Consider the following 27,622-nt stretch of genomic DNA (forward strand, 5'->3'; position numbering starts at 1 on the left):
TTCATCAATTTTTCGTTTTTAAAATCAAGACCACACAAAAACGTAAGATAGGCGTTTTCAATGTATCTACATGGCAGTCATCAGCTTATTTGCTCCTTATGATAAGGAACTCTTACATAAATGGTGGTCCATGGTACTAACAGCATCCATAGCATGAAAGAAATGCAGCAACTATCTTCCTCAGCATCTTGCTGGTGAACACAATTTCTTTCAAAATGTTTATATCTGTGAAATGTAGGAGTGCAAAAAACTGCAATTTCAGACATGAAAAGGATGTAGATTTTATAACCCCACAGCAAGTCCAATAGTGCCACTTGTGGATTCATTAGAATCGTAACTTGTTAGACATGTCTCAGAACATTTCGTGATGATATTCAGTACATGCTGATCCCAAAAAAGAAGAAATCTTGATGAAAATGGCCTGACTGGATCCTCATACCCCACTGTGTCTTCTTTTCAGTAATTATGTGGAATAGTGTCATTATTAGTTTTTGGGAGACATTCGTTCAGCACATATTATTATTCATTTATTTATGAATATGACACAGAATTAATTCAATCATACATTTGACACATCCTGTTACAAGAAAGAATCCTCAGAGATATAGAATCGAAGTATGCATCGCCAAAGAGAGGCAAATGATATTCGTAAAACTTTTTTGTCGCTGAGCATAGTGGATTTTTGTTATGCTGTTGGTTTGTATGTTTCTACAAGTGTGATGAAGTAGGTGTTATTATTAATGATGAACATGTCAGTAGGCATTTTCTTATTTTTTTGTATAGCAACACTTTGTGATTAAACCTTAGTCTATTCCCTCCTTTTCACCCTGACCCCCCCACCCCCTCTTCCTTCCACTTCATTCCTTTCGCTCATGGCAGTAAGCTTAGTGGGCTAAACTTGCTTCCTCCGTACCCACCACCATTTGGCTTTAGTGATCAGATACAATCTGACACATAATGTGTGCGGTAATCACATGGTTAATTTCTTGTTTGTTTGTAGCTAAATGTCTACAATGTTGGTATGCACAGAAATCCCCATGCCACAGTGATGATGTTCTCAGAGAAAAAAATAAATAAAATAATAATAAATAAATAAAAATTAAGTGGCAGACTTTCTTTGAAGAACTAGGAATTGCAAGAAAGCTGGAATCCCTAGTACTCAAAGTCTGGTATATAACAATTGAGATGTTGGTGGAAAAAGTGAAAATTAGTCATGGATCAGTTTTTGACATTTAGCACAATGTTTTGAGCAAGGCAAATAATGACAACCACTGGGTTCCACAACTGCTGACATGCATTCAAAATGTCTGCCAAACCAAGGCAACAGTGGCTATGTTGCAACTGTGTCAGGCCAATTCAGATGAATTCTCTAGCTGCCTAATCACCATGGATGAATGATGGATGCATTAATATGACCCTGAGACATAGGAGAAAAGCAAGTAGTGAAAACATGTGGATTCACCATTGCCGAAAAAGGTTAAACCCCATCCATCATTGGCCAAGGTGACACTGAGTACTTTTTGACACTGACATGGTGTACTGCTAACAGATTATGCTCTTAAGGGGCAAATTGTCAGAGAAACATGGCCAAAATCTGCTGAGGTTACAGGAGGCAGTCAAGATGAAGTGTCGTACAAAGCTGTTTTTATACATTCACAGTTCACTGTGCACAGGACACACTCACACATGCTGCTCCTTCGGGCTATCAAATTTTGCCTCACCTCACACATTCTTCTAATCTTCCTCTTTTGTACAATCAAGAAACCATTGAATGGCTAGCATTTCCAGAGTTATGGAGAGGTGGAATATTTTATGAAATGCATACTTTACTACTGAGGTCTTCACCAGGTCATCCATCATTGAGAAAAAATGTTACACTGTAGGGTTAATGTGTGGAGAAGGACTAAGTTTCATGGTTGCTGCTTGATCTTTTTTGAGGTGGTAGTTAAAACTTTGTGACTTCCCCTCAAATGATGAATTAATTCTGTAGATTATGTTAATGACCATAATTAAATGTGGCTAGTATACTTCACCACACTGCTTCCTGTAATGCTCACAGTGTGGCCCTACTGAACAACCCTAGTCACTAAGGAAGAGGCTTCCCTCAGAATTGGTATAATGCAGTGGACTTTGTTTGTGTTACTTTCAAGTAATCACGAAAGATCTTGCAGATGTTGCACAAAATAATTTTATTGTGAATTTGTGCCATGAATAAAGAGTTTACTTCAACCTGGGAATCATCATTCACTACTACATGCATCACCCAACACCGGTCCTAACAGTGGTGATGAGGAATTTAATATTGGTGAAAGGGATAAAAACAGGACTTAACAGTGAGAACGATGATAGAAACATGTCTTATGCTACACCTTTGTCTCATTACAAGAGACATTGTCTTATTAGTCAGGTTGGATACTTTGCTTGAGTCATGACTTCATGCTGTGTGTACATCTCTTGCACTTCTGTGAACTGCATGGACTTGAATCTCATGGGTGTGTTTGCTATTCCAACTGCATTTCTAGGGGGTCACTGATGATGATGAAACAATGTCACATGGGATGGTTCATCACTGCTGTAAGTGTCTGTGGAAAAATAAAGCAACGAGGGATGACTTGTCACAGGTATGAGACGTAGCACTAGTACCTCCTCTGGCTCCAGTGCCTTCACTGGCTCTTGTGCCATCTCCTCGTCTCGTCCAGTGCCTGTCCGCCACACACCTCCAGCCATGACTCATACTGCTCTGCACATTGCAGCCACAGTCAGCGTCCATGACAATGAGCCACGGTCAACTCTCTGCTCATAGCACCATGATTTAGCTTCCATTCAACCACTCCCATTTCCTAGCTGTGCTCGATGCTGCTCATTTTCCACACCTTTGCCTTGGTGCAGCTGTGGCTGGTCTCTTTCCAGGCTGGCAGTACATCTTCACTAATTCAGAGTGTACAGTATGCAGTCCCAGTCTCATCCCCCAAGTCCACTACAGCTGAAACCAATACTGTTCTCCCACAGGCAAGCCCACCATTGTGCACAGCTGCATTCAGCTGCTGCAGTCGTGGTCAACTTCATTCTCTCATGGACAGCGTAGCACTACGTGCCTCTGCTTCACTGCACCACATGATCTTCTTTGCAGTGTAGATTCCTCTTCTTCCTGGGCGCTTCTGTGCCCTGGCCCTCCCTGGCCAGCTTCTTCCAGTTCCCTTCTGCAGCCCACATTTAGCAGCAACCTTTTCTGCTGCCCTAGTCTCTCCTCTTCTTGGACCTTTGTTTTCTTTTTGTAGTATCTCTCCTGCTCTCACAGCCAGTGACTACCGTTCACAGGTATGTCAGTGCCCACTGCTGCTACATCTGTTGTTGTCAGTGCCACACTGCTGGCGTATCATTGGTTGAACCCTGTCTCCCAGTGTTCCAGCACCTCCATCACCACTGCTGCCATTCTGTGGCAACTAGCACTTTCGTGCCTCATAAGGAGTCAACACTGGGTCACCAGACCTGCCTCCGTGGGCCACTGGGCAGCTCACATCTGGTTGAAATTTACACTAATGATAATTCTATATTTTCTCTTCACAGTACTGCCAGGCAGTACCTGGACAGTGTCTGCTTCACAACTTTGGTCCTGTGTTCCTGGGATGGGGTTGCACCTGCTCTGGACACCCTGTTCTGTTCAAATTCTCACATCGCCCAAGGGAAGCTCCAATGCAGAATTTGTGGCCTCATCCAAGTTGGCTTCACCAAATTCTCAAGACGTTAGGGGTTTTCAAATCAGCTGTAGGCTGACTATGTTACTCTTGCAGCACAATGTCTTTGCCCTGTGCATTGCTTACCTTTGGCCTGCAGGTGTCTGTCCTCCAAAGACTATTTATAAATACCACAGATTCTTTCCATATTGTGGACACAACACAGTGTACAAACAGTCTGTTGATACTCTGCTCATTACAGATGCCACTAGGGGGCACCAGCCATTCTTCTGAGCTGCGCATTTATCTGGAAAATGGTGGCAGTGCCATAGAGGAAACATGTACCATCCACACGCCATGTGGTTGTGGACATAATCCCACCTGCTGGATATTTAATGAGAAGCACAGCCTCCAGAGGCAGCATTCAGTTGCTCACTCAGTCCCGGGCCAGAGACAGGCGGCTACATCGTGTAGCCTCTCAATTGGAACTCACCAAGACCAGCTCCAGGCTCTCTGTTCTACATCGCACCATCTGTGTACTGCTTTACAGTATATCACACAGCACGGCCCTCCTGGATGCCATTCTTCCACCCACTCGGGATGAGGCTTCCCTCGGAATTTGTATCAGGCCAGTGGACTTTGTTTCTGTCACTTTTAAGTGATCACAATTAATCTTCTACTGGTTATCCAACCTATGTTTTGAATAAAGGGTTCTTTGTTTCAACCAGGGAATCATCATTGACTACAGTGTGCTTCACTCAAGTGTCTTAACAGTGGTGATGAAGGATTTGACCATGAGATTCCCTTTCACAATTAAGAGAGGCGGCAAATTAATGTCCTACAGACTAAAAGGCACCACTTTAAAAGGGAAAGGCTGCTGCTTTTACTAATTATACCACTCAGCCACTGTTCATCTACTACAGCATACTTAAGAATGCCAAAACCTGTTACTGTAAAATTATTCAAATAATGAAACTCAAGAAATAGGTAGGAACTAGACTTTGGTACAACAAATACAGCATAATCTGAAAATTGGAAAAGCCACACTCTAGATTAGACTAAATGCTTTTTTTCAACTGCAGTAAGCATGTTTACAGCTATAGGTTATTTAAACATGAATAAATTCAGTCTGCATTTCGAGTGACCACTGAGTGACATCCCAAAATTGTACTGTAGAGAACTCTTTAAACAGCTTCATATATTGAAAGCTGCTCATGACACACATACTCATTACTGTCCTTCGTATTGTGTTTCTTTAAAATAAACATAAATATCCCTTCCCACCATGTTAACACATATTTCAAGTTTAAGGAACAAATTATTTAGAAAATTTACAGACTATGTAAGACTTTATTTTGATTTAATCATTCTGCAGATTTCAAATTCCAATGTTTCTATGAACATATCAAATTTTCTTCTTTTAAATGATGAATATAGTACTGCAAGGCTTTACCTGAATGTCCAAAAGATGTCGAAGCACATTACATTGAGCCAGAAGAAACTTGCCAGGAATGAAAAGTAGATGATGAAGGCTGTAACAAGGAAAGAACAGTGCGGTTAAAACACTCAAAATGACTTCCACCCAGAATAAAAGAAATCTATAATTTATATCGAAAAAGCACATCAGTATTTCCTTGATTTCATTTGCAATTGTTGTCAGTATTTAACTTTGAACAAACTTTCAGTCATAAATGACAGGTGTTTCAGATATTTCAGATGGTTTGCATCAGATGGACATGTCATTTGGAAAGAAGTTTTTTATAAACTATAGTACCCTAGCAGAGTACAAAATTTTTCATTTGCTTTAGGATATTGTGCATCACAATCCTTGATGTCATGAAGAGTAGCATCAACGAATGTACGACTTACACCCATTAAAAAGAGTCTGTGGTCTGTTGAAATACATAGGGGAAAAGTTTCTCATGTGAATGAGCATGTGGTCGTGGGTATTTTGCTTTCTGCACCCAGATTTCCGTACTGTCCTGTCTCACTGCCAAGAAGCATCACTTGACTTGTAGCAGACACTACTTCAAGGTGTCATTTCATGTTATTTAATGAATAAAAAGTGAAGAGACTATAGACACAGAGAAACAGATAATCAGTATTTATATCAGTGGCAAACTTATTCCTTTAAATTAGTTAAACTACACATATCTGTGGCCAAAATGAATCTGTTGCATTAACACCATATTGTTCATTGACTTTAAAGTAGTCAGTTTGAACCATGGAGGAAAATATCATCATCAAAATTTGTCCTATAACTTGGAGTGAATACATACAGTTTCCACTACCAGTAGTGTCCATCCTTATTCAGAGCTCAAAGCCCATTGCTGTACTTAGTGCCATGGCATTGGAGCAAACTGTTAACGAGGACCCATCTACTGCAGGAGACATTAAACTGGACCATCTCTCTCATGTTTTCGAAGAGGACTACGGTACTCATTGAAAATTGTTTCCACTAGGAAACGTGAGATTTGTGTTCTCTTTGCAACACTGATTGATTAATAACAACAGTTCTTAGCTAAGGTTGTTGAACTGCTGATAATAGCATTTGCGTACTTCATACTGTAGGCCAATTTGGTTATACAACTATTCCCATCTGGTTTTTACAGGTACACAGACATACATTCACATCTTATAAACATTCAAGAAGTGAAGCAGTCCTGACCATAAGCAGCACGTCATACGACATTAATGCGATTTTGACTTCTACGACGTTTACTGTTCCTATAAAATGCAAAGTATGAGTGAAGAATTTGATGACTGGTATTGATTGGTTGACTGATTTGGCAGACAGGAACAAACATCAACATCATCGGTCCCATCGGATTAGAGAAGGTTGGGGAAGGAAATCGGTTGTGATGTTTCGAAGGAACCATCCTGGCATCTTCCTGAAGCGATTTAGGGAAGTCTAAATCAGGATGGCCAAACGCAAGTTTGAACCGTCATCCTTCCGAATACGAGTCAAGTGTGCTAACCACTGCACCACCTCGCTTGGGGACTCGTATTATAAAATGAAGAAAACAAAAGATAATGGCAAAATATCTTCATTCACCTATTAGCTAAGTTATAAGCAAATGATGTTATTAACTAACAAAAGAAATTTGATGAGAAATGGACGAGCAGTGTTGTTGACAAACACAAAACACAACGGCAGAAATTTGCTTTTTTACATTACAGAGGAAGAGCGTCTGAACAGTGTGCAGTCTTTCCTTATGGAAAAAACTTACATGCCAGTAATAACAATCAACTTCGATAACAAATACCGCATAAGGTAGAGTAGTTCATAACAAATAATGTCTGGAGTGAATTAGATAAAATGTGGCACCTGTCCGAAATCGTACATACATCAAACAAACAGATCTTCTGATGCCCAGGTTAAAGAACAGTGCAGTTGGAACACTGAAAATGACTTCCAATCAGAGTAAAAGAAATCTATAATTTATATCAAAAAGCAAATCAGTATTTTCTTGACTTAATTTGTAATAGTTGTTTGTATTTTACAGTAATGAAACAGCTTTTGGTTCTTGTTTTAAAAAATCCAAACATAAAGTCGGCTGCATAGGTTAACTTCTAGGGCCTGTCATTATATTCTAGAGGAGGCAATTTGGAGAGCTTGAAAATGTTATTAATTAAAATAGTATCCGCAGGTGCAGGTGAACAAAGCGATTTCCATAACAAAAACGTTGTAGATGTATTTTATGACCTATTGGGATGCTTCTTCTCCCTGTTTTTTGCACTTCCCTTAGTTGGATTTCCGTTTTCGGCCTACTCACATTTTGATTTAATAGTTGTTTCATTACAGTTATTTCGCGTGCATTTGTGATCACAACTACCAGTTCGCCAATCGCGAATCGATTCTGCAGGCTTGATTCTAGTGTACTTTTTGTTTATCTACACGAGTAATTACATATTTCTCACTTGTTTTCACTTTGAGAAGGCTTTCTCTCGCTACCAATTTTATATTGTGGATTTTTTAAATCGAATATTTCCGGTTTAAGAGTTACCTTTCCTGGATTGTTCAGTTGACAGATCATTATATATTGTACATTCGTGTATAGAAGTTAGTTTGGTCTGATTGCCATGCAGCAGGCCTGGTTTCGATTCCTGGCCGGGTCTGAAATTTTTTTCGCTCGGTGACTGGGTTGTCATCTTCATCATTTCATCATGATCGACTTGCAAGTCGCCCATTGTGACGTCAGCTGAAAAGACTTGCAACTCGGCGGTCCAGCTTCCCCAATGGGGACTCCTGGCCAGTAGGGCCCGAGGCTGAGAAATGCCATAACAGAATTTTTGTAGCTACAGGGTGCGTTTATGCTGCAGCCGTCCTGCTGACACCTCGCTTTTCGCAGGGAGCCTTGTGGCTGTCACAATGTAGCATTCTGCTTGCACATCGCTGCTTGCTGGTCGCGTAGGCCGTAGGCATCTCGCTTCTCGCCGAGAACGTTTACCGCGCATCTGTTAACATGGCTAGTTCAGTAGATCAGTTGCAGTGCGTCAACTAAAACAATACTGTCAGCTTCATGTGAGGGCTTAATATTGATCTTTCAAGTCAAACATGTAGTTATTAAAAAGAAGAAACAAGAAGAGATATGAATCCAACTTTCGAATGTAGACCGTCCACACTGCAGATATTTTCACATTTTCTGTCAACAGCTCAAAAATTATTCGGAGCTCTTATTCAAATAGTTTATTTTAAATAATATTAGACCAGAATAGTTAAAGAAGTTAAGATTCGACCCAACGTTACGAACGTAATTTCTGTCGAAGACTACCCACTCTGGAGTAATAATTTGTCAGTTTTCATCTACATCTACTTCATGTACTACACCTGCCACTTACATATTTTTTGTGCTGATATTCTATCGAAAAAAGAAAACGATAAATTAGCTGAAACAGAGAAACTAATTCCAAAAAATTATTACTCCTAAAGTTATCCATCGTGAAGAACTTGTGATAAACTGTACGCCAAGTGTCACAGATAGCTCTGCATTCAAAAAAGGCTGAAATAAGTGCCTTTTCAAAATGGTTCAAATGGCTCTGAGCACTATGGGACTTAACATCGGAGGTCATCAGTCCCCTAGTACTTAGAAATACTTAAATCTGCGACCGTAGCAGTCGCGCGGTTCCGGACTGAAGCACCTAGAACCGCTCGGCCACAACGACCGGCGCCTTTTCAAAATGATAATTTGCGCACCTCATTCTTGTAATTATAAGCTCACAACAAGCAATACCTTCCGTGTATGGAGGTTTCATTACTATAGGATACCGTGAAAAAGCAGTCAGTCTACAGTGGACATTGCTTATGAAACACCATCTTGGAATATTCCACAAGTGTGTGGCATCCATACGAAATAGGACTATCAGCGGATATGAAAATTGTACAGGGAAGGACAACATCAATAGTAGCACGTTTCTTTCAGCCACGAGACTGTGTCACGGAACTGCAGGAAAACTTGACCTGGGAGAGGCTTGAAGAAGACGAGAACCATTTCTCATAACATAAAAAGCTTCAAGTATCAGTAACAAACAAGGAATCTAGGCATATGCCTCCCTACATATCCATCTTGCAGTGATCGCAAGGACAATAAATCAATTACGGCTTGTACAGTGGTATTTAGACCGAAGCGCCAAAGTAACTGGTACAGGCATGCGTATTCAAGTACAGAGATATGTAAACAGGCAGAATACGGTGCTGCCGTTGGCAACGCCTATGTAAGACAACAAGTGTTTGGCGGAGTTGTTAGATCGGTTACTGCTACTTCAGTGGTATGTTATCAAGATTTAAGTGAGTTTTAATGTGGTGTTACAGTTAGCGCACGAGTGATGGGACACAGCATCTCCGAGGTAGCAATGAAGTGGGGATTTTCCGGTGAGACCATTTCACGAGCAACTGAAGCAACCAACCACGACTTAGGTTTCAGGACATGGGGCGATTGTCGCGGCGCGGAACACTAACCAGCTTGACATCATCGGCTGGCGAGGTATGTAGCGAACACCGGAGTGAGCAGCGATGGTGCAGGTTAAATGGGCCGGTTACATTCAGTGAGCGATCATCGCCGGGCCGAAATGTTATCAAGGTTATTGCGACTGCGCAGCAGAAATCTCGCTGGGAAGCCCTTGCACGTCCTAAAAACTGTCCCGATCTCTCCCCAGACGATTTCCATGTCTTTCGAGCCCTGAAGAAATACGTTTGTGGCTGTCGATTTGCTTCGGACGAAGAGATGGACGACGCCTGGGTACTATCGCTTCGTAGGCTACCGCAAACATTTTTCTAAGAAGGCATCTTGTCTCGCAGTGGCATAAATGTATTCACAGATATGGTGAATGCTTTTCAAATAATAAAAAGTTTACTCACTTCTTTCTATCTGTCTTGTCTTCAACTGACTGCCACTTATACGTATGTACACTACTGGCCATTGAAATTGCTACACCACGAAGATGACGTGCTACAAACGCGAAATTTAACCGACAGGAAGAAGATGCTGTGATATGCAAATGATTAACTTTTCAGAGCATTCACACAAGGTTGGCGCCGGTGGCGACACTTACAACGTGCTGACATGAGGAACGTTTCCAACCGATTTCTCATACACAAACAGCAGTTGACCGGCGCTGCCTGGTGAAACGTTGTTGTGATACCTCGTGTAAGGAGGACAAATGCGTACCATCACGTTTGGGACTTTGATAAAGGTCGGATTGTAGCCTATCGCGATTGCGGCTTATCGTATCGTGACATTGCTGCTCGCGTTGGCCGACATTCAATGACTGTTAGCAGAATATGGAATCGGTGGGTTCAGGAGGGTAATACGGAACGCCGTACTGGATGCTAACGGCCTCGTGTCACTGGCAGTCGAGATGACAGGCATCTTATCCGCATGGCTGTAACGGATCGTGCAGCCACGTCTCGATCCCTGAGTCAACACACGGGGACGTTTGGAAGACAACAACCATCTGCACGAACAGTTGCAGCAGCATGGACTATCAGCTCGGAGACCATGGCTGCGGTTACCCTTGACGCCGCATCACAGACAGGAGCGCCTGCGATGGTGTACTGAACGACGAACCTGGGTGCACGAATGGCAAAACGTCATTTTTTTCGGATGAATCCAGGTTCTGTTTACAGCATCATGATTGTCGCATCCGTGTTTGGTGAGATCGCGGTGAACGCACATTGGAAGCGTATATTCGTCATCGCGTATCACCCAGCGTGATGGTATGGGGTGCCATTGGTTATACGTCTCGGTCACCTCTTGTTCACATTGACGGCACTTTGAACAGTAGACGTTACATATCAGATGTGTTACGACCCGTGGCTCTACCCTTCATTCGATCCCTGCGAAACCCTACATTTCAGCAGGATAATGCACGACCGCATGTTGCAGGTCCTGTGCGGGCCTTTCTGGATACAGAAAATGTTCGACTGCTGCCCTGACCAGCACATTCTCCAGATCTCTCACCAACTGAAAACATCTGGTCAATGGTGGCCTAGCAATTGGCTCGTCACAATACGCCAGTCACTACTCTTGATGAACTGTGGTATCGTGTTGAAGCTGCCTGGGCAGCTGTAACTGTACACGCCATCCAAGCTCTGTTTGACTCAATGCCCAGGCGTATCAAGGCCGTTATTACGGCCAGAGGTGGTTGTTCTGGTTACTGATTTCTCAGGATCTATGCACCCAAAATGCGTGAAAATGTAATCACATGTCAGTTGTAGTATAATATATTTGTCCAATGAATACTCGTATATCATCTGCATTTCTTCTTGGTGTAGCAATTTTAATGGCCAGTAGTGTAGATACGTGGGTGACGAGCAAAAAGTCTGAAGCTGCTACTAATATTGTGTGCCAGGCCATTAATATTCTACTCGAACAGCAAGGATCTCAACGTAATTCCCTGGCGCTCACGCAAAGTTACTTCTACACCTCTCTATGACTCTCCATCCAATATAACACGTTGCGTGCAGGCTGTCAATAAATTCTCAGGGCAGTCACTTTTACTTTGTATCCCTTACCATCGTTCTTGCCTCAATAGAAGAAGACCGGGAAAATAAACTTATAAAAAGGTCTTACTATCATATAAAATATATCATAGTGAAGAAATGGAGTATGTTATAGAATCTTGATATAAATTTTTGTTCCAATCTGGGTATATGGCAGCAGTGTCAGATGAGAGAAGGGCGTACCCGTCGATGACACGGTTCCTGTTTTTCCCTTATCTGCAACAATGACAGCGGCGTCATTCCGCTTTACAAGCAATACCACTCAGCGCTTACGAAACCAACGACGCGCGGTTGTCACAGAGGACGCCACATAATTTGTCTGGCGGTGCGATCCGTCATAGGAAGACAGCGTCCCGCAACACAGCGACAGAGCTGATAACGCTACACTTGTACGGGCAAAATTAACCATATGCGCAACCCCAACAAGAAATAGACCAAGGCGTCTAATGTGGAAGTATCTCGTTTTTCTGCAACAGCTTTGCGAATTGATCTGGTTCCGAGCGCTGTCTTAGACGTGGCGTGGACGTCTGGTGCCGTAGGGCCAGGGACGTGGCGCGGTCGGGACGTGAGCAAAAAAAAGTTCAAATGGCTCTGAGCACTATGGGACTTACTTCTGTGGTCATCAGTCCCCTAGAACTTATAACTACTTAAACCTAACCAACCTAAGGACATCACACACATCCATGCCCGAGGCAGGATTCGAACCTGCGACCGTAGCGGTCACGCGGTTCCAGACTGTAGCGCCTAGAACCGCACGGCCACACCGGCCGGTGGGACGTGAGCAATTCGCAGTGAAGTTGCGCCGCCAGAGAGACGTGGGACGATCGTGCTACGAATGGATCACAACATGTCATCTTCCTCAGACGAAGCTATTGGTACACTGCACATCTCGTGAGTCGTTAATGTCGAGCAGCGACCAAGATATTGGGTACACCCGCTATGGGTGAAAAAAGGAAAGAAATGTGGCACAGTCTACGTAATGAAAGAACTGAACATGTATCCCGAACGTTCCAGCATTTTCAGAGAATGTCTCAATAGTGTTTCTACATTACGTTAGGTAAAGTGAAGCACAGTATCCGGAGAAAAACAACGAAACTGGAATGTTGTAGTCAGAATACCTATTTTTCATAATACGAGGGTGAATCAAATGGAAACCTTAAATATTTTTTTAAATATTATTTACTGTGGAGAAGTGGTACAAAGCTGTATCACTTTTCAACATAATCTCCTCCACACTCAATGCAAGTCCTCCAGCGCTTACAATGTGCATAAATTCCTTAAGAAAAAAAATCTTTTGGTAGTCCACTCAACCACTCATGCACCACGTGGCGTACCTCTTCATCAGAACGGAACTTCTTTCCTCCCATTGCGTCGCTGAGTGGTCCAAACATATGGAAATCACTTGGGGCAAGGTCTGGTGAGTATGGTGAATGAGGAAGACACTCAAAACGCAGGTCTGTGATTGTTGCATCTGTTGTACGGGCAGTGTGGGGCCTTGCATTGTCATGTTGCAAAAGGACACCTGCTGACAGCAATCCACGTCGCTTTGATTTGATTGCAGGCCGCAGATGATTTTTTAGGAGATTTGTGTATGACGCACTGGTGACAGTGGTCCCTCTCGGCATGTAATGCTCCAAAATGACGCCTTTTTTCGTCCCAAAAGAGAGTCAGCATAACCTTCCCTGCGGATGGTTCTGCTCGAAACTTCTTTGGTTTTGGTGATGAGGAATGGCGCCATTCCTTGATCGATCTCTTCGTTTCCGTTTGGTAGAAGTGAACCCAGGTTTCGTCCCCAGTAACGATTCTTGCAAGGAAGCCATCACCTTCTTGTTCAAAGCGCCGAAGAAGTTCTCCACAAGCATCAACACGTCGTTCTCTCATTTCAGGAGTCAGCTGCTGTGGCACCCATCTCGCAGACACTTTGTGAAACTGGAGCATATCATGCACAATCTGGTGTGCTGACCCATGACTAATCTGTAAACATGCTGCAATGTCATTCAGTGTCACTCAGCGGTTTTTCTTCACTGTGGCTTCAACTGCTGCAACGTTCTGTGGAGTCACAACTCGTTGCGCCTGACCTGGACGAGGAGCGTCTTCCACTGAGGAACTTCCTACTCCATTCGTAGACTTGCTGCTGTGACAAACATGCATCACCGTACTGAACCTTCATTCGTCGATGGATTTCAATAGGTTTCACACCTTCACTATGCAATAATCGAATAACAGAGCGCTGTTCTTCCCTGGCGCTAGTCGCAAGTGGGGCGGCTAGCTGTACACTGATACTGCGACGGTATGTGTGCATCTGCACTATGCTGCCACTTAGAGCCCATTCTGCACGCTGTTTGTAGCAAGCTTGCCAGCTTACAGGATAACGGCGCGACATTTCGATTTGTTATTACAAATTTACGGTTTTCATTTGACTCACCCTAGTATTTTCATTTGAACGTAAGCCTACACATTGCTGATTTTTTTGGGAGAAGTTCAAAATATTACAACTCTTTTGCCGTAGACTTGAAATTCCTCGTTACAGGGAATAGTTCCCTATCGTGTGATAGACATTTTGCTCTTGTAGAGAGGGTCAAAATATCCTTCCACCCGGAAACTGGATTTCAGTCATTGACAACGCCAAGGACAACGTATCCTTCTGTGCGAGATGGATGCAGACGATTTCACGGATTTTTACGCACTATAACACGGCTTGCACAGAGGCTCATTCAGAATAACTGCGTCTCTGTTACACAATTCATAATTTTTTTTACGCACATCGGATGACTCCGGATTAGTGAAAACAGCAGCGCACCACTTAGGCTTCTCTGGCAAGCGTCCCTTCGGCGGCAGACGAACGTGCCACGGACCACGAAGCGGCGCGTCGCCGCCACGCCATCTCTGTGTAAAATAGTTGTTATTGAGAAAAATGAACAATTGATCTGTCGCACAACACAATGGCCAGTGTATTGTCAGCAGCGGAGGACAATGCGCGCGACAGGAAAGCACAAGGTACCCATCTGTGCCTTGTGAGCTTAGTTCGAAAAACATTGTCACGAAAGTAGATCTGCCTTTGTCAGCAGTACATTTCAACAAATTAAATATATCTAATCATGACACTCTTTTAGGATCTTCCTATTTTCGTAATAATACCGACCATTTTCTTCACTTGTGTAGTCTGTCGTATAGTTAGTTTATTAATGCTGATAATGTGCATGCAACAATTTAAATGCTTTTTCTCATCACGGCGAACCAATTAAAACTTTGTTATTTGTGACTGCTTTTCGACTCTTTCTAGCTTGCAGTGAAAATGTGATGTTCACATGCATGTAGTACAGTGTGTAAAAAATTGGTTCAGATGGCTCTGAGCACTATGGGACTCAACATCTAAGGTCATCAGTCCCCTAGAACTACTTAAACCTAACTAACCTAAGGACATCACACACATCCATGCGCGAGGCAGGATTCGAACCTGCGACCGTAGCGGTCGCGCGGTTCCAGACTGAAGCGCCTAGAACTGCTCAGCCACTCTGGCCGGCTACACTGTGTCATATTACATTATTACATCCATATCCAAGCAATCACAGTGAGACTTCTATACTTCAGATCTTGGACGCTTTTTACCAGGAGCACAAAGGGATCACACCTATGGAGATTATCCCTTTCTAAATGTTTGTAACAGGTCGTACATATACGCCAGCATACTAGGCAGCGAAGAGATAACCTAGTTTTACTTTCCTGCCTTGCTTCTTAATCACATGATTTTATAATATTCCTTGTTTCCTTATTCACTATCCTCTGTTCCTTCTTGCGATCTGAAAACATCGCGGTGGCATATGATACAATTCCAGCGGCCAATGGCTCATCAGTTACTGAAGTACGCATTTTTCTTGACAGAAGAAAAACAAAACAATACAGGTATAAATAACAGAAAAGCTGGAGCGTTTAAATGAGGAAAAACACTACCCAAAGGCAATAAAATTTAGTACACAGTAAGGCAAAATTTATCGTATGGACAATACTACCACTACTCATATGCGCCGTTCCGATGTGAGCATATGGCCGGGCTACTCCCCGCTCAAATTTCCCACGGTGCTAGAGAGGCACGCGCGGCGTGAGAAACTGTGCCACAACCACAACGCCGCGCGACCTGGCGCAAGCGCGTGTCGCGTCCCAGTCGCGTCGCGTCGCAATTTGCGCGGTCCCATCTGAACCAGTGAAGTTACAAAAATGCGCGCTGCGCTGCGTCGCTCCACGCGCGCTATACGCGTCTCAATTTGCGCCTAGCTTAAGTTGCTTCACGGGCGTGGCGCGAAACGCCATTTCTGTGTGAATTGGGCCTTAGGAACACAGTGCGAAAACAAGTAAAAACAGAAGTTTTGCACAAGATTTGGTAAGTCGGTCATCCACAGCTGAGAGGCATGATAATTTAGAGAGATCCACATTCGTTGTACATATATTTATTTAAACCGCGACTGGTTTCGAGATTTTAAAATCTCCTTTTCAGGTGTACGAAATTATAGTATTTGGTAATATGTAGCATGTGGTCGGGCCAGTCAGTGCAAGAATTCCAGTCATTGCATGTTGGCGGACTGTCACACGGTTGGAACGCCAACCATTACTGTGTGGAGGGCCAAGCCGGAGGTTTGGAAGCGCTTTTTCTATCGAACACTGAAGTAACTGGAGTTCGTGAAAGAGACAGCTATCTTGAAATCCGGTACTTAATTGTGGCAAACAATATCAAATTAAATTAAAGCTGTTGTAATACGACGCAATAAGTAGACGGAAAAGTAGCAATTACCGTTAGATTGTTCGCACTGTCAGCAGTCCGATACGTAGTGGGAGTCGACACGATGAGTACTAAGCTGTAGCTACATGCACCGATCACAACTAGCGCAGAGAAGCTCAGTTATTTTCGCAAAATGGTGAACAATTTTTTCACAACATTAAAACTTTCCCGATGAATGGTGTTTTCTTCGCGATATTCTGCAGAACTATTCAAATTTAGTACAGAGAAGTCTAGAACTATAGCATATCTACCAAGAACTCTGAAAAAATGTATATTTCTCGAAAGTCGGGCGCCAACTTTACAAGACTAGCTGCCGACGTCCATCGATCCAGGTAGTATCTAATGCACACACTGTCAGGTTCTTTTTCTCAGAACGACAGTCTCTGAAAGGAAAATCCCAAAAGAGCAGATAGGTACATTTTTCACAGTTCAATGGACCAGTCGGGTAAAGGATGTAAATAAAAAAAGCGTTAAGTTGAGAGTATTGAAAGCTAGCATGGAAATTAGTGGATGGAATGGTTGTTTTGCAAGAGCGCGCCTGCCCTTCGACCGCAGCGCCGCGGTGGCGGAGCGCGCGACCACTTCCTGCGGCAGCCTCCCGCGGAAGCAGCCGTTGCACCGTGCGTACTCGGAATCAGCCGGCAGTGTTGCGCGCCAGTAAAACGCACAGCTGCGCTGACGTTTCGGACCGGAAACTGACGTTACCTGACTCTGGTTCCCAGTTTGTGAAGGATGGAACCACTGTTCTACCTGCGCCTGTTCTACAATTCTGAAAGATGTGTGCTATACTTGCCTTCTTCCATATCACTTGGTTATTCTCATTTCGCTCTCTTTCTTTGTTGTTTCTTGTTTTTTTAATTTTTTTTTCTCTGCTGGAATTGACATATTTATATAAGCTCTGAAAGAGCTGAATACAGTAAGCAGGTTGAAAATTATGTAGACTGCAGCAGATTATTCGGAGATGAAGCTTGCACGGAGTAGAGTAGTGTGAGAGCTACATCAAACCAACCTTCGAACTGGAGACGAGAATAACAACATTGTTATATTGATGACTGTCACTGTTTAAAGAGTCTGCTGTTTCTTGCCCATTACGTTAGTTAAAAAAAAAAAGAGAGTCTCCGTAATGTAAAAACCTTGTAAAGGTAGAATACCTAAACACGTAAACAGGGGCTTACAGAAGTTGATAGATTTACATCCTTTATGATTCTAATGGCCTTTTTTTGTATTGTAAAAACTCGTTTAGCTGCTGCCAAATTACACGAGAATATGACCCCATATTCAAGGTGGGGAAGGAAGTAACCATAACAGGTACTCTTAATTGTTGTTTTCGCTTGACATCCGTATTTTAAATGGCATTAAAGTTGAAGCTATTTACATTTTCCATCACCAACTCAATGACGGAGTGAATAAGTACGCTCTGTCAGACGGCTAGTCATGCACTTATATCTGAAACGGAAATGTTAGGCACACCCTCAGCAGATATAAAGCAAGCTATTAAAAGTGGTTTCATCCTTCACAAATTGGGAACCATTGTAGGTGGAAAGAGTTACTTTCTTCTGTTAAAATTTTCTTCTTTGTATTAGTATCTGTGGTAAGTATGATGTACACTAACAGTATTCTCGTGGGAAAAGAAAACACCCAGAGCTACCAAAGGAATACTGAATATGTGACGCAATCAGATAGACCACCGTGCGCAGTCATTTACAACGTAAATTGCACTGCCATTGTACGCTAAGAAAAATGCATTATTCGAAAAGCAAAAAAAGATTGGGTGAGTCATTATCACTAAGACGTGCTGTACACAGAATGATCCTACATAGTCCGCAGTTCGTGGTCGTGCGGTAGCGTTCTCGCTTCCCACGCCCGGGAGCCCGGGTTCGATTCCCGGCGAGGTCAGGGATTTTCTCTGCCTTGTGATGACTGGGTGTTGTGTGCTGTCCTTAGGTTAGTTAGGTTTAAGTAGTTCTGAGTTCTAGGGGACTGATGACCATAGCTGTTAAGTCCCATAGTGCTCAGAGCCATTTGATCCTACATATGGTAGTAATCTAGACTTCGCTTTTAGAATGAATAAATTTTAACGTTTTTAACGGCGCTGATTTGGAGATATCAATGAACTACCTTTCCCGTGATACAGACGCCTAGAAAAATATGACAGTTTCGTGTCATACACCAAACTTAACAGAAAAATGTTTAAGAAATTTGAAGGTATTTTTATTTGGTTTAGACAAATAACTGTACAGCGGTAAGGTAATTTATGACACAGAGTAATAATTACATTTAAAATGTGTGTATAAATTTATTTAAAGTTATCCCTAATGTGCCAGTAGCGCATGGTATGGTCTTGCATTAATTTTGCGAGAATCTCTTGAATCCCGTATCTTGACTACTGTTTAACCTTGAGTCTACTTCTACAGCGGGATCACAAACATGTGTTACAAAAACAGCAATCATACGTCTTCTTCCTGTCAGGCGAAAGTTCTTGAGCACAACTGAAATGTAATTAGCACCGTAGTTTCCCTTTAATAGCAATCAGCCGTTTTACTGTACTCGCTAATTTGTTTAGTGCGTAGAGATAACTGAGGAATCAAAATCACGAAAAGTACACACATTTTATAGCTGCGAATGTACAATCAAATTCTAGACGGTCGTAGGATTCCGCGTCAGCTGTTGATCTATCGTTGCAGCCAGGCGTGTACAGCAGCTACTCAGGCGATGCCGCTTTCCGGATTGAAACGTTAACACAGCCAGGCGTTTCTCTTGCGTGAGACACTCCCGAACCTACACCAGCACATTGTGTACGTCCTCTGCTGTCCGAGCTGTCGCGTCGTAACCAGTTTCCTCCCCCTTTCTGTTCAGCGCTGGCCGGAGTGGCCGTGCGGTTCTAGGCGCTTCAGTTTTGAACCGCGCGACAGCTACGGTCGCAGGTTCGAATCCTGCCTCGGGTATGGATGTGTGTGATGTCCTTAGGTTAGTTATGTTTGAGTAGTTCTAAGTTCTAGGGGACTGATGACCTCAGATGTTAAGTCCCATAGTGCTCAGAGCCATTTGAACCATTTTTTAGAATCAAGGACTTTACACTTTAAAAAAACGTGAGATTAACCCTTTTAAACAAAAAAACCACACACACATACACACACACGAAATTTAATAATATACTTCACGAAGACAGAGAAAAAGATAAACACTTAACTTGTAGTTCTGTAGATATATACTGAAGAGCCAAAGAAACTGGTTTAGGCATGCGTATTCAAATACAGAGATATTTAAACAGGCAGAATACGGCGCTGCGGTCGACAACGCCTATGTAAGACATGAGTCTGGTGCAGTTCTTAGATCAATTACTGCTGCTACAACGGCGTGTTGTAAAGACTTACGTGAATTTGAGAGTGGTGTATTAGTCGACGCACGAGCGATGGGACAAAGCATTTCCGAGGTAGCGATGAAGTGTGGATTTTCCCGTACGACCATTTCATGAGTGTAACGTGAATATCAGGAATCCGGTAAAACGTCAAATTTCCGTCATTGCTGCGGCCGGAAAAAGATCCTGCAAGAACGGGACCAACGACGGCTGAAGAGAATCGTTCAACGTGACAGAAGTGCAACGCTTCCGCCAATTGCTGCAGATTTCAACGATGGGCCATCAGCATGCGAATAATTCAACGAAACATCATCGATATGGGCATTCGGCGCCGAAGGCCCACTCATGTACCCTTGATGACTGCGCAACACAAAGCTTTATGCCTCGCTCGGGCCCGTTAACACCGGCACGGGACTGTTGATGACTGGTAACATGTTGCCTGATCTCGTTTCGAACTGAATCCAGCGGATGGACCTGTACGGGTCTGGAGACAACCTAATGAATCCATGAATCCTATTCAGGCTGGTGGAGGCTCTGTAATGGTGTGGGGCGTGTGCAGCTGGAGTCATATGGGACCCCTGATATGTCTAGATACAACTCTGGCAGGCGAAACGTACGTAAGCGTCCTGTCTGATCACCTGCATCCTGTACGGGTATGGAGACAACCTCATGAGCCCATGAATCTTATTCAAGCTGGCGGAGGCTCTGTAATGGTGTGGGGCGTGTGCAGCTGGATTCATATGGGACCCCTGATACGTCTAGATCCAACTCTGACAGGTGACACGTACGCAAGTGTCCTGTCTGATCACCTGCATCCGTTCGGGTCCATTGTGCATTCCGACGGACTTGGGCAATTCCAGCAGGACAATGCGACACCCCACACGTCCAGGATTGCTACAGTGTGACTCCAGGCACACCCTTCTGAGTTTAAACACTCCCGCTGGCCACCAAACTCGCAGGCATGAACTTTATTGAGCATGACCGGGATGCCTTGCAATGTGCTGTTCAGATGAGGCGGATTTATGGACAGCCCTGCAGGATTCATGGTGTCAGTTCCCTCCAGCACTACTTCAGACATTAGTCGAGTCCATGCCACGTCGTGTTGCGGCACTCCTGCGTGCTCTCGGAGGCCCTCCAAGATATTACGCAGGTGTACCAGTTTCTTTGGCTCTTCAGTGCATGCCAGCTGAGAGCTGCTGCCTGACAGGCTTACTAAACGAACGGACGGTTCTCTTCAAAACAAAACAAATGAGGAATTACTGCGCTACAGACTGAATGAATTTACACTTACAAAAATGTGAGATTAAACCTCTTAAACAGAAAAAACCGCACGAAACTTAATAAACATACTTCGTGAAAGCACAGAAAAAGATAAACACTTAACTTGCTGCTCTTTAGATATGTATCAGCCTGGACATTGTGCGGTACCGGTGGAGGTTCGAGTCCTCCCTCCGGCATGGGTGTGTGTGTTTGTCCTTAGGATAATTTAGGTTAAGTAGTGTGTAAGCTTAGGGACTGATGAACTTAGCAGTTAATTCCCGTAAGATTTCACACACAGTTGAACAGGACATCGTGCGATCCGACCAGCCGGCCAAATGAGCCCCTTTTAAACTTCTGTGAGCTGATAATAACGCTGTTTTGCAGGAGTACGTGGCATCTCAGTGGCGTTCAAAATGATGGTTCGACATCTGACACTGTTCACGCCCCTTATATACTCTACCAGGCCTGCAACAATACTAAACACGAGCAACACTAATGCACACTGGTAGGAGTCCTATCTGTCACAGAGAAATGCAACTGAAATCATTTACATACTGCCTGTAAGAAGTTACACTGACATCTGACCATGTCTGCTAGGTGCTACACTTGTTCTGTCAGATAGTGTGGTTAGCTGGCCGGTCGCGAATATTGTCCAGGAAGATCGATTGTTGGTATGTCTCAGTGTGCGCTCGAATCTCTCTGATTTTACCTTCAAGGTCTTCTCGTGAGATGTAGGAGGAAGCAATATATTGGTTGACTCTTCTACGTAGGTGCATTCGGAATTTCAACAGTAAACTACAGCCTCATGCAGAACGCCTCTCTTGCTGAGTCTGCCGCTGGAGTTGAGTGAGCATCTCCAAGACACTTTCGTGCTTACTAAATGAACCTATTTCTAGTACCAATCCTACCTGGTATCGATCCCCGACTGACGAACAATATTCAAGTATTGGCCGAACGAGGGTTTTGTGGGCTACTTTCCTTTGTTGGTGGGCTACACTTCCCAAGGATTCTTCCAATGAATCTCAATTTGGTATCTACCTTTCCTGCTATTACTTTTATGTGGTTGTACTATACTGCCGTATATTTAATGGATGGGACTGCCTCCTGTGAGTGTTCGGCAATTGTGTAAACGTAGATTATACCGGTATGGAGAGCTGCAGCAAATCAGTGACCGGATTGATGGCTGGAGCGGTTGAAGATGATTGGTCTCGAAAGGAGCGACTCCCCAAGAAGAGACACCTTGTTGGGGTCGGGGGCATCCAGACTCCAGAGCTGTATCTGTAGCAGAACAGTGCTGGGGAGCGCAGCGGCAGGTGGTACGGTAACGATCCCCAGAGTGCTCAGTTGGCCCTGCTTAACCACGCCCTCGGCGACCTCATTCAGCGCTAATGTAATAAGCGGCTTGTCCGCCCACGCGCGCCTCATCTCCTGGGACTGCCCACCTCGCCTAATTGGTCGCGGCTTCGCCTCCACCATTAAGTCACGGCAGCAAATCGTTAAGGCCTCTAATATCTTGCTGTCTCGGCATTCGCTGACCATTTACGAGTGCTTTTAAACTGAGTACGCAGTTTTGCGACCGAGCGACCAGCCTGTCTGACAAGGAACCCCTTGAGTGCGAGGTCGCGAAAGGCCAATGATGTTTATGACATTCGGCACTCCACATACTGTCTGCCATGCAAATACAATATTGTCTGTTAATAGCAACAGGGGGTAGGGCTGTAGGTGTCCAGTGGTGAGCATAGTATGAGGCTACGGAGCGTAACTGAACTGGTTAGTCGACAAGTAACTCATAAGAGCGCTACAGTGCTAGTGGTGTTGACACAAAGTAGAATAATAGCAACGATAAACGAAGGAAATACAGAGGGGTTAAAAAAAATGTATCCACTGTTTAGAAGTTCATAACTGGCAAACTAATTGACGGAGTTGTCTCATATTTGGTAGTATAGAGTTTTTAGTTCCGGCAATCGCCACACAAGCGTTGTATTGCGTTGTTTTGTTTTGTCAGATGACAATCGCCAGATAGTCAGTGTTTTGTTTTTAGTTGCACCTAGTTACTCGAATAAACATTGCTGGCGCAAGGCTTACATTTGATGAAAGGAAGTCAGTTTTGAAGTGGTATTTTAAATACGAAAACATTAATGAGGTTCAACGGCAATGGCGAAATGAGTATCAAACAGAGCCACCGACACGTTTAACGATTCGTCGCATTCGAGACAAATTTGAAGCCGAAGGCTGTGTTAAAGATGTACACAAACAACGATCTGGACGACCTGTAACAGTAACAAGTCCAGCTAACTCCCGTCGTGTGTTACAACAATTCACTCTCTCACCACAGAAGTCTGTGAGACTGTGTGCCCGTGAAACTGGAATGAGTCGCTCAAGTGTTCGGCGAATTTTGAAGACAGCAAAGTGGAAGTGCTACATTTCACGATTGCTACACGCAATGAACGTGACGACCCAGATCGCAGAATGGAGTACTGCGAGTGGTTTACTAACATGGTGCGCAACGATGAAGAGTTTGCAGAGACGATTGTGGGTCTGATGGGGCACAGTTCAAACTCAATGGTACAGTAAATCGCCACGATTGCATCTACTGGGCCACCGAAAATTATAACGTCCATGTAGACAAAGCCGTGAATTTGCCAGGAGTAAATGTGCTGTGGAGTATCCACCAGGTTCCCCAGACCTAGCTCCTCTGGACTTTTACCTGTGGGGAACACTAAAGGACGTCGTTTATCAACAAAAGCCACGCACATTGGATGAACTTCGAGAATCCATCGTACATTCATGTGCAAATATCCAACTGAACACGTTGCAGTCAGTAGTTCGTGCTGCAGTTTGGCGGCATCTTTTATGTGTGTGTGTTAATGGTGACCATTTCGAACACCTACAGTGATATCTTTAAGTTGGACTTTAAGCTACACTTTCACCAAAAATGAGACAACTCCATTTATTAGTTTGCAAGTTATGGACTTTAAAACAGTGGATACATTTTTTGGACCCCTCTGTATTGCATTATATCTACAGCACCAGCTGCCGAAGTTGACATTTCGTCAGAAAACAGCTCAAGGAATTTCGCGAAGTGAGAAAGAAGTGGCAGATTAAAAAGTCCTGAGCAATATGACCGTGCAGTGCATAAGAAAAACTACGGATATTCAAGGGTGGACTAGGCACAGTTGTTGCAAAAAGTAGTGTTTGCGCGATACAATTTACAGGATGTGCATGATACTGACCTACTACGTTATGGGCATCGAACTGCGAGCGACACAGATTACAGTGATTTCAAGGGAAGCAGTGGATGGCTGTATAATTTCAAACAATGCTACAGAATTCGAAAAGGTAAGATAACGGAATTTCAAACAAAGCGTCACCTAGACGGTGCACAGCAAACTGCAGAATCGGCCCGAAAATTTTTAGATGGGATAAACAAACGTATCCCGTCGTTCAGTACGAAATTAGTTTCCAACTACGACCATTCGGGATTTGAAGAAAGGAACCCTGGAAATCATACGTATCAAGAGAGCTGTATCAAGATCAACTAACAACAATGCCTTAACGTATTCATATACAATTATGTCGAATGTTAAATGTGGATGGTAAATTGGCTGGAAAGTTATTTATTGTGCTGTAGGAAGTTGGAGGTGTTCTGCTCCCTACGATTGCTTCTCGTGTGCATGATACTGCAAGGGCAGTTGGGAATATTTACGTCACAGCAAGCAACAATGGGAAAATGAGCGCAAGAGAACTAGAACAATGGTATGAGCAATGCTTTTGGCCAATAGCTGGTCAAAATAACTTGCTTCTGCTGGATTCCTGATCTGTGTATAAAAATCATACTGCCTTAGGGCAAACTATCCTCCTGAAAAGTGTGTGTCATTGTAATTCGCACCACCTGGCACCACTGGACAATTTAGCCTCAGGGACGTTTGTTTTTTCCGTGCCTATAAAATATATTATCGGACTATCTGCAGGTACACCTTAAAAAATAGCAGGTTTCACGATAATCTTCACGACAGACTGTTTCACGTTCGGTTGCATGTCATCACATTCCATCAGTTATCACCCCGTTACACCAATATGATTCTACATGCATTCTGTAAGAGGGGATATCTAGGTGAATATCCTACACGGTTTGCAATTTCCAGGGCGTTCTCCTTCGATCTTGTTAGTACGAACCTCTGTGATCACTGTGGGGCGCCGTTTTACATTCGATGTTCATGGTGCCGGTTAGTGGTTTATTTTGAACATTTCTTGAACGCCGATGACGTCCCGCACACTAATTTTCTGTGGCCCTGCTGATGCACGTGGTGAGTCATTACCAGCTAATATCTTTCCTCTCACAATTGTTAACACAACACTTTCAAATGAGTCTTACTAAAGATTGAACTTGCGACTTCGCGCTCAAGGTCTTCCTTGTTAAATGTGTGGTATAAAGCATGTGTGTAGTGGGTAGACTATTCGAGGAAGATGACATTCAAACATTCGTTTCACAAGCTGTAATCTCCACCACATTGTGTCACGCGTTAATGATAGTACCTGAAACATAAAGATAATACACTCCTGGAAACTGAAATAAGAACACCGTGAATTCATTGTCCCAGGAAGGGGAAACTTTATTGACACATTCCTGGGGTCAGATACATCACATGATCACACTGACAGAACCACAGTCACATAGACACAGGCAACAGAGCATGCACAATGTCGGCACTAGTACAGTGTATATACACCGTTCGCAGTAATGCAGGCTGCTATTCTCCCATGGAGACGATCGTAGAGATGCTGGATGTAGTCCTGTGGAACGGCTTGCCATGCCATTTCCACCTGGCGCCTCAGTTGGACCAGCGTTCGTGCTGGACGTGCAGACCGCGTGAGACGACGCTTCATCCAGTCCCAAACATGCTCAACGGGGGACAGATCCGGAGATCTTGCTGGCCAGGGTAGTTGACTTACACCTTCTAGAGCACGTTGGGTGGCACGGGATACATGCGGACGTGCATTGTCCTGTTGGAACAGCAAGTTCCCTTGCCAGGCTAGGAATGGTAGAACGATGGGTTCGATGACGGTTTGGATGTACCGTGCACTATTCAGTGTCCCCTCGACGATCACCAGTGGTGTACGGCCAGTGTAGGAGATCGCTCCCCACACCATGATGCCGGGTGTTGGCCCTGTGTGCCTCGGTCGTATGCAGTCCTGATTATGGCGCTCACCTGCACGGCGCCAAACACGCATACGACCATCATTGGCACCAAGGCAGAAGCGACTCTCATCGCTGAAGACGACACGTCTCCATTCGTCCCTCCATTCACGCCTGTCGTGAAACCACTGGAGGCGGGCTGCACGATGTTGGGGCGTGAGCGGAAGACGGCCTAACGGTGTGCGGGACCGTAGCCCAGCTTTATGGAGACGGTTGCGAATGGTCCTCGCCGATACCCCAGGAGCAACAGTGTCCCTAATTTGCTGGGAAGTGGCGGTGCGGTCCCCTACGGCACTGCGTAGGATCCTACGGTCTTGGCGTGCATCCGTGCGTCGCTCCGGTCCGGTCCCAGGTCGACAAGCACGTGCACCTTCCACCGACCACTGGCGACAACATCGATGTACTCTGGAGACCTCACGCCCCACGTGTTGAGCAATTCGGCGGTAGGTCCACCCGGCCTCCCGCATGCCCACTATACGCCCTCGCTCAAAGTCCGTCAACTGCACATACGGTTCACGCCCACGCTGTCGCGGCATGCTACCAGTGTTAAAGACTGCGATGGAGCTCCATATGCCATGGCAAACTGGCTGACACTGACGGCGGCGGTGCACAAATGCTGCGCAGCTAGCGCCATTCGACGGCCAACACCGCAGTTCCTGGTGTGTCCGCTGTGCCGTGTGTGTGATCATTGCTTGTACAGCCCTCTCGCAGTGTCCGGAGCAAGTATGGTGGGTCTGACACACCGGTGTCAATGTGTTCTTTTTTCCATTTCCAGGAGTGTATAATTGTTGGTAACGTACGTAATGAGAATCACGTCTTATGAAACAGTGGTAATAGTAATGTTCTTTTAACAGTAATTTATTTTTGACATTGAAATACAGTTGAACGAACCCTTTGTTTTTACTTCTCAGAAATTTATATGTTATATCTCATGGGGTAATTATCTCTTAGCTGAGGGCTTGTGACTTTAGGGATAATGTGGCCAGTGCCATCGCAACAGTGTCCCCATGTTTGTTATCCAGATTTCAGGACATATTTTCTAGGCATCCCGATGCCCAGGCTCGCTGGCTCACCAGCCTTCGCCGTTTAATTTGCCAATCGGATTCGATCCCGGGTTGGCTCACCTCCCCGAATCCCGGAGCGGCGCATTCACGTGCTCGGCTGTCTGGGCGGGTCCGCTTCATAACACAGCTGGGGCTGAGGTACTGCCGTTACAGTGTAAGTCAGAGGAAAAAAAAAAAAAAAACCTTATTGATACTCATCCGATCCTCTGAGGAGGATAATACTTCAAAGTAGACACGGATCAAACATTTGTAAATTGAATAACAATCATGTCGAAACGTTCAGTGAGCTCAAA

The 27,622-nt window shown here is 44.2% G+C and overlaps 1 protein-coding gene across 4 annotated transcripts in view; it reads right to left on the minus strand.

The window, feature by feature from the left end:
* LOC126175967 (G-protein coupled receptor Mth2-like) overlaps nt 1-27,622 on the minus strand; it is a 572,026-nt gene that overhangs the window by 16,404 nt on the left and 528,000 nt on the right. For all 4 annotated transcript variants that reach the window (XM_049923072.1, XM_049923089.1, XM_049923081.1 and 1 more), the window contains one exon: nt 5,128-5,206. In XM_049923072.1, coding sequence (XP_049779029.1) covers nt 5,128-5,206 — 79 coding nt within the window. The remainder of the gene's footprint in view (nt 1-5,127; nt 5,207-27,622) is intronic.

This window comes from Schistocerca cancellata, chromosome 1 (genome assembly GCF_023864275.1).
Source record: "Schistocerca cancellata isolate TAMUIC-IGC-003103 chromosome 1, iqSchCanc2.1, whole genome shotgun sequence".
In the NCBI taxonomy this organism is placed as follows: Eukaryota; Metazoa; Arthropoda; class Insecta; order Orthoptera; family Acrididae; genus Schistocerca; species Schistocerca cancellata.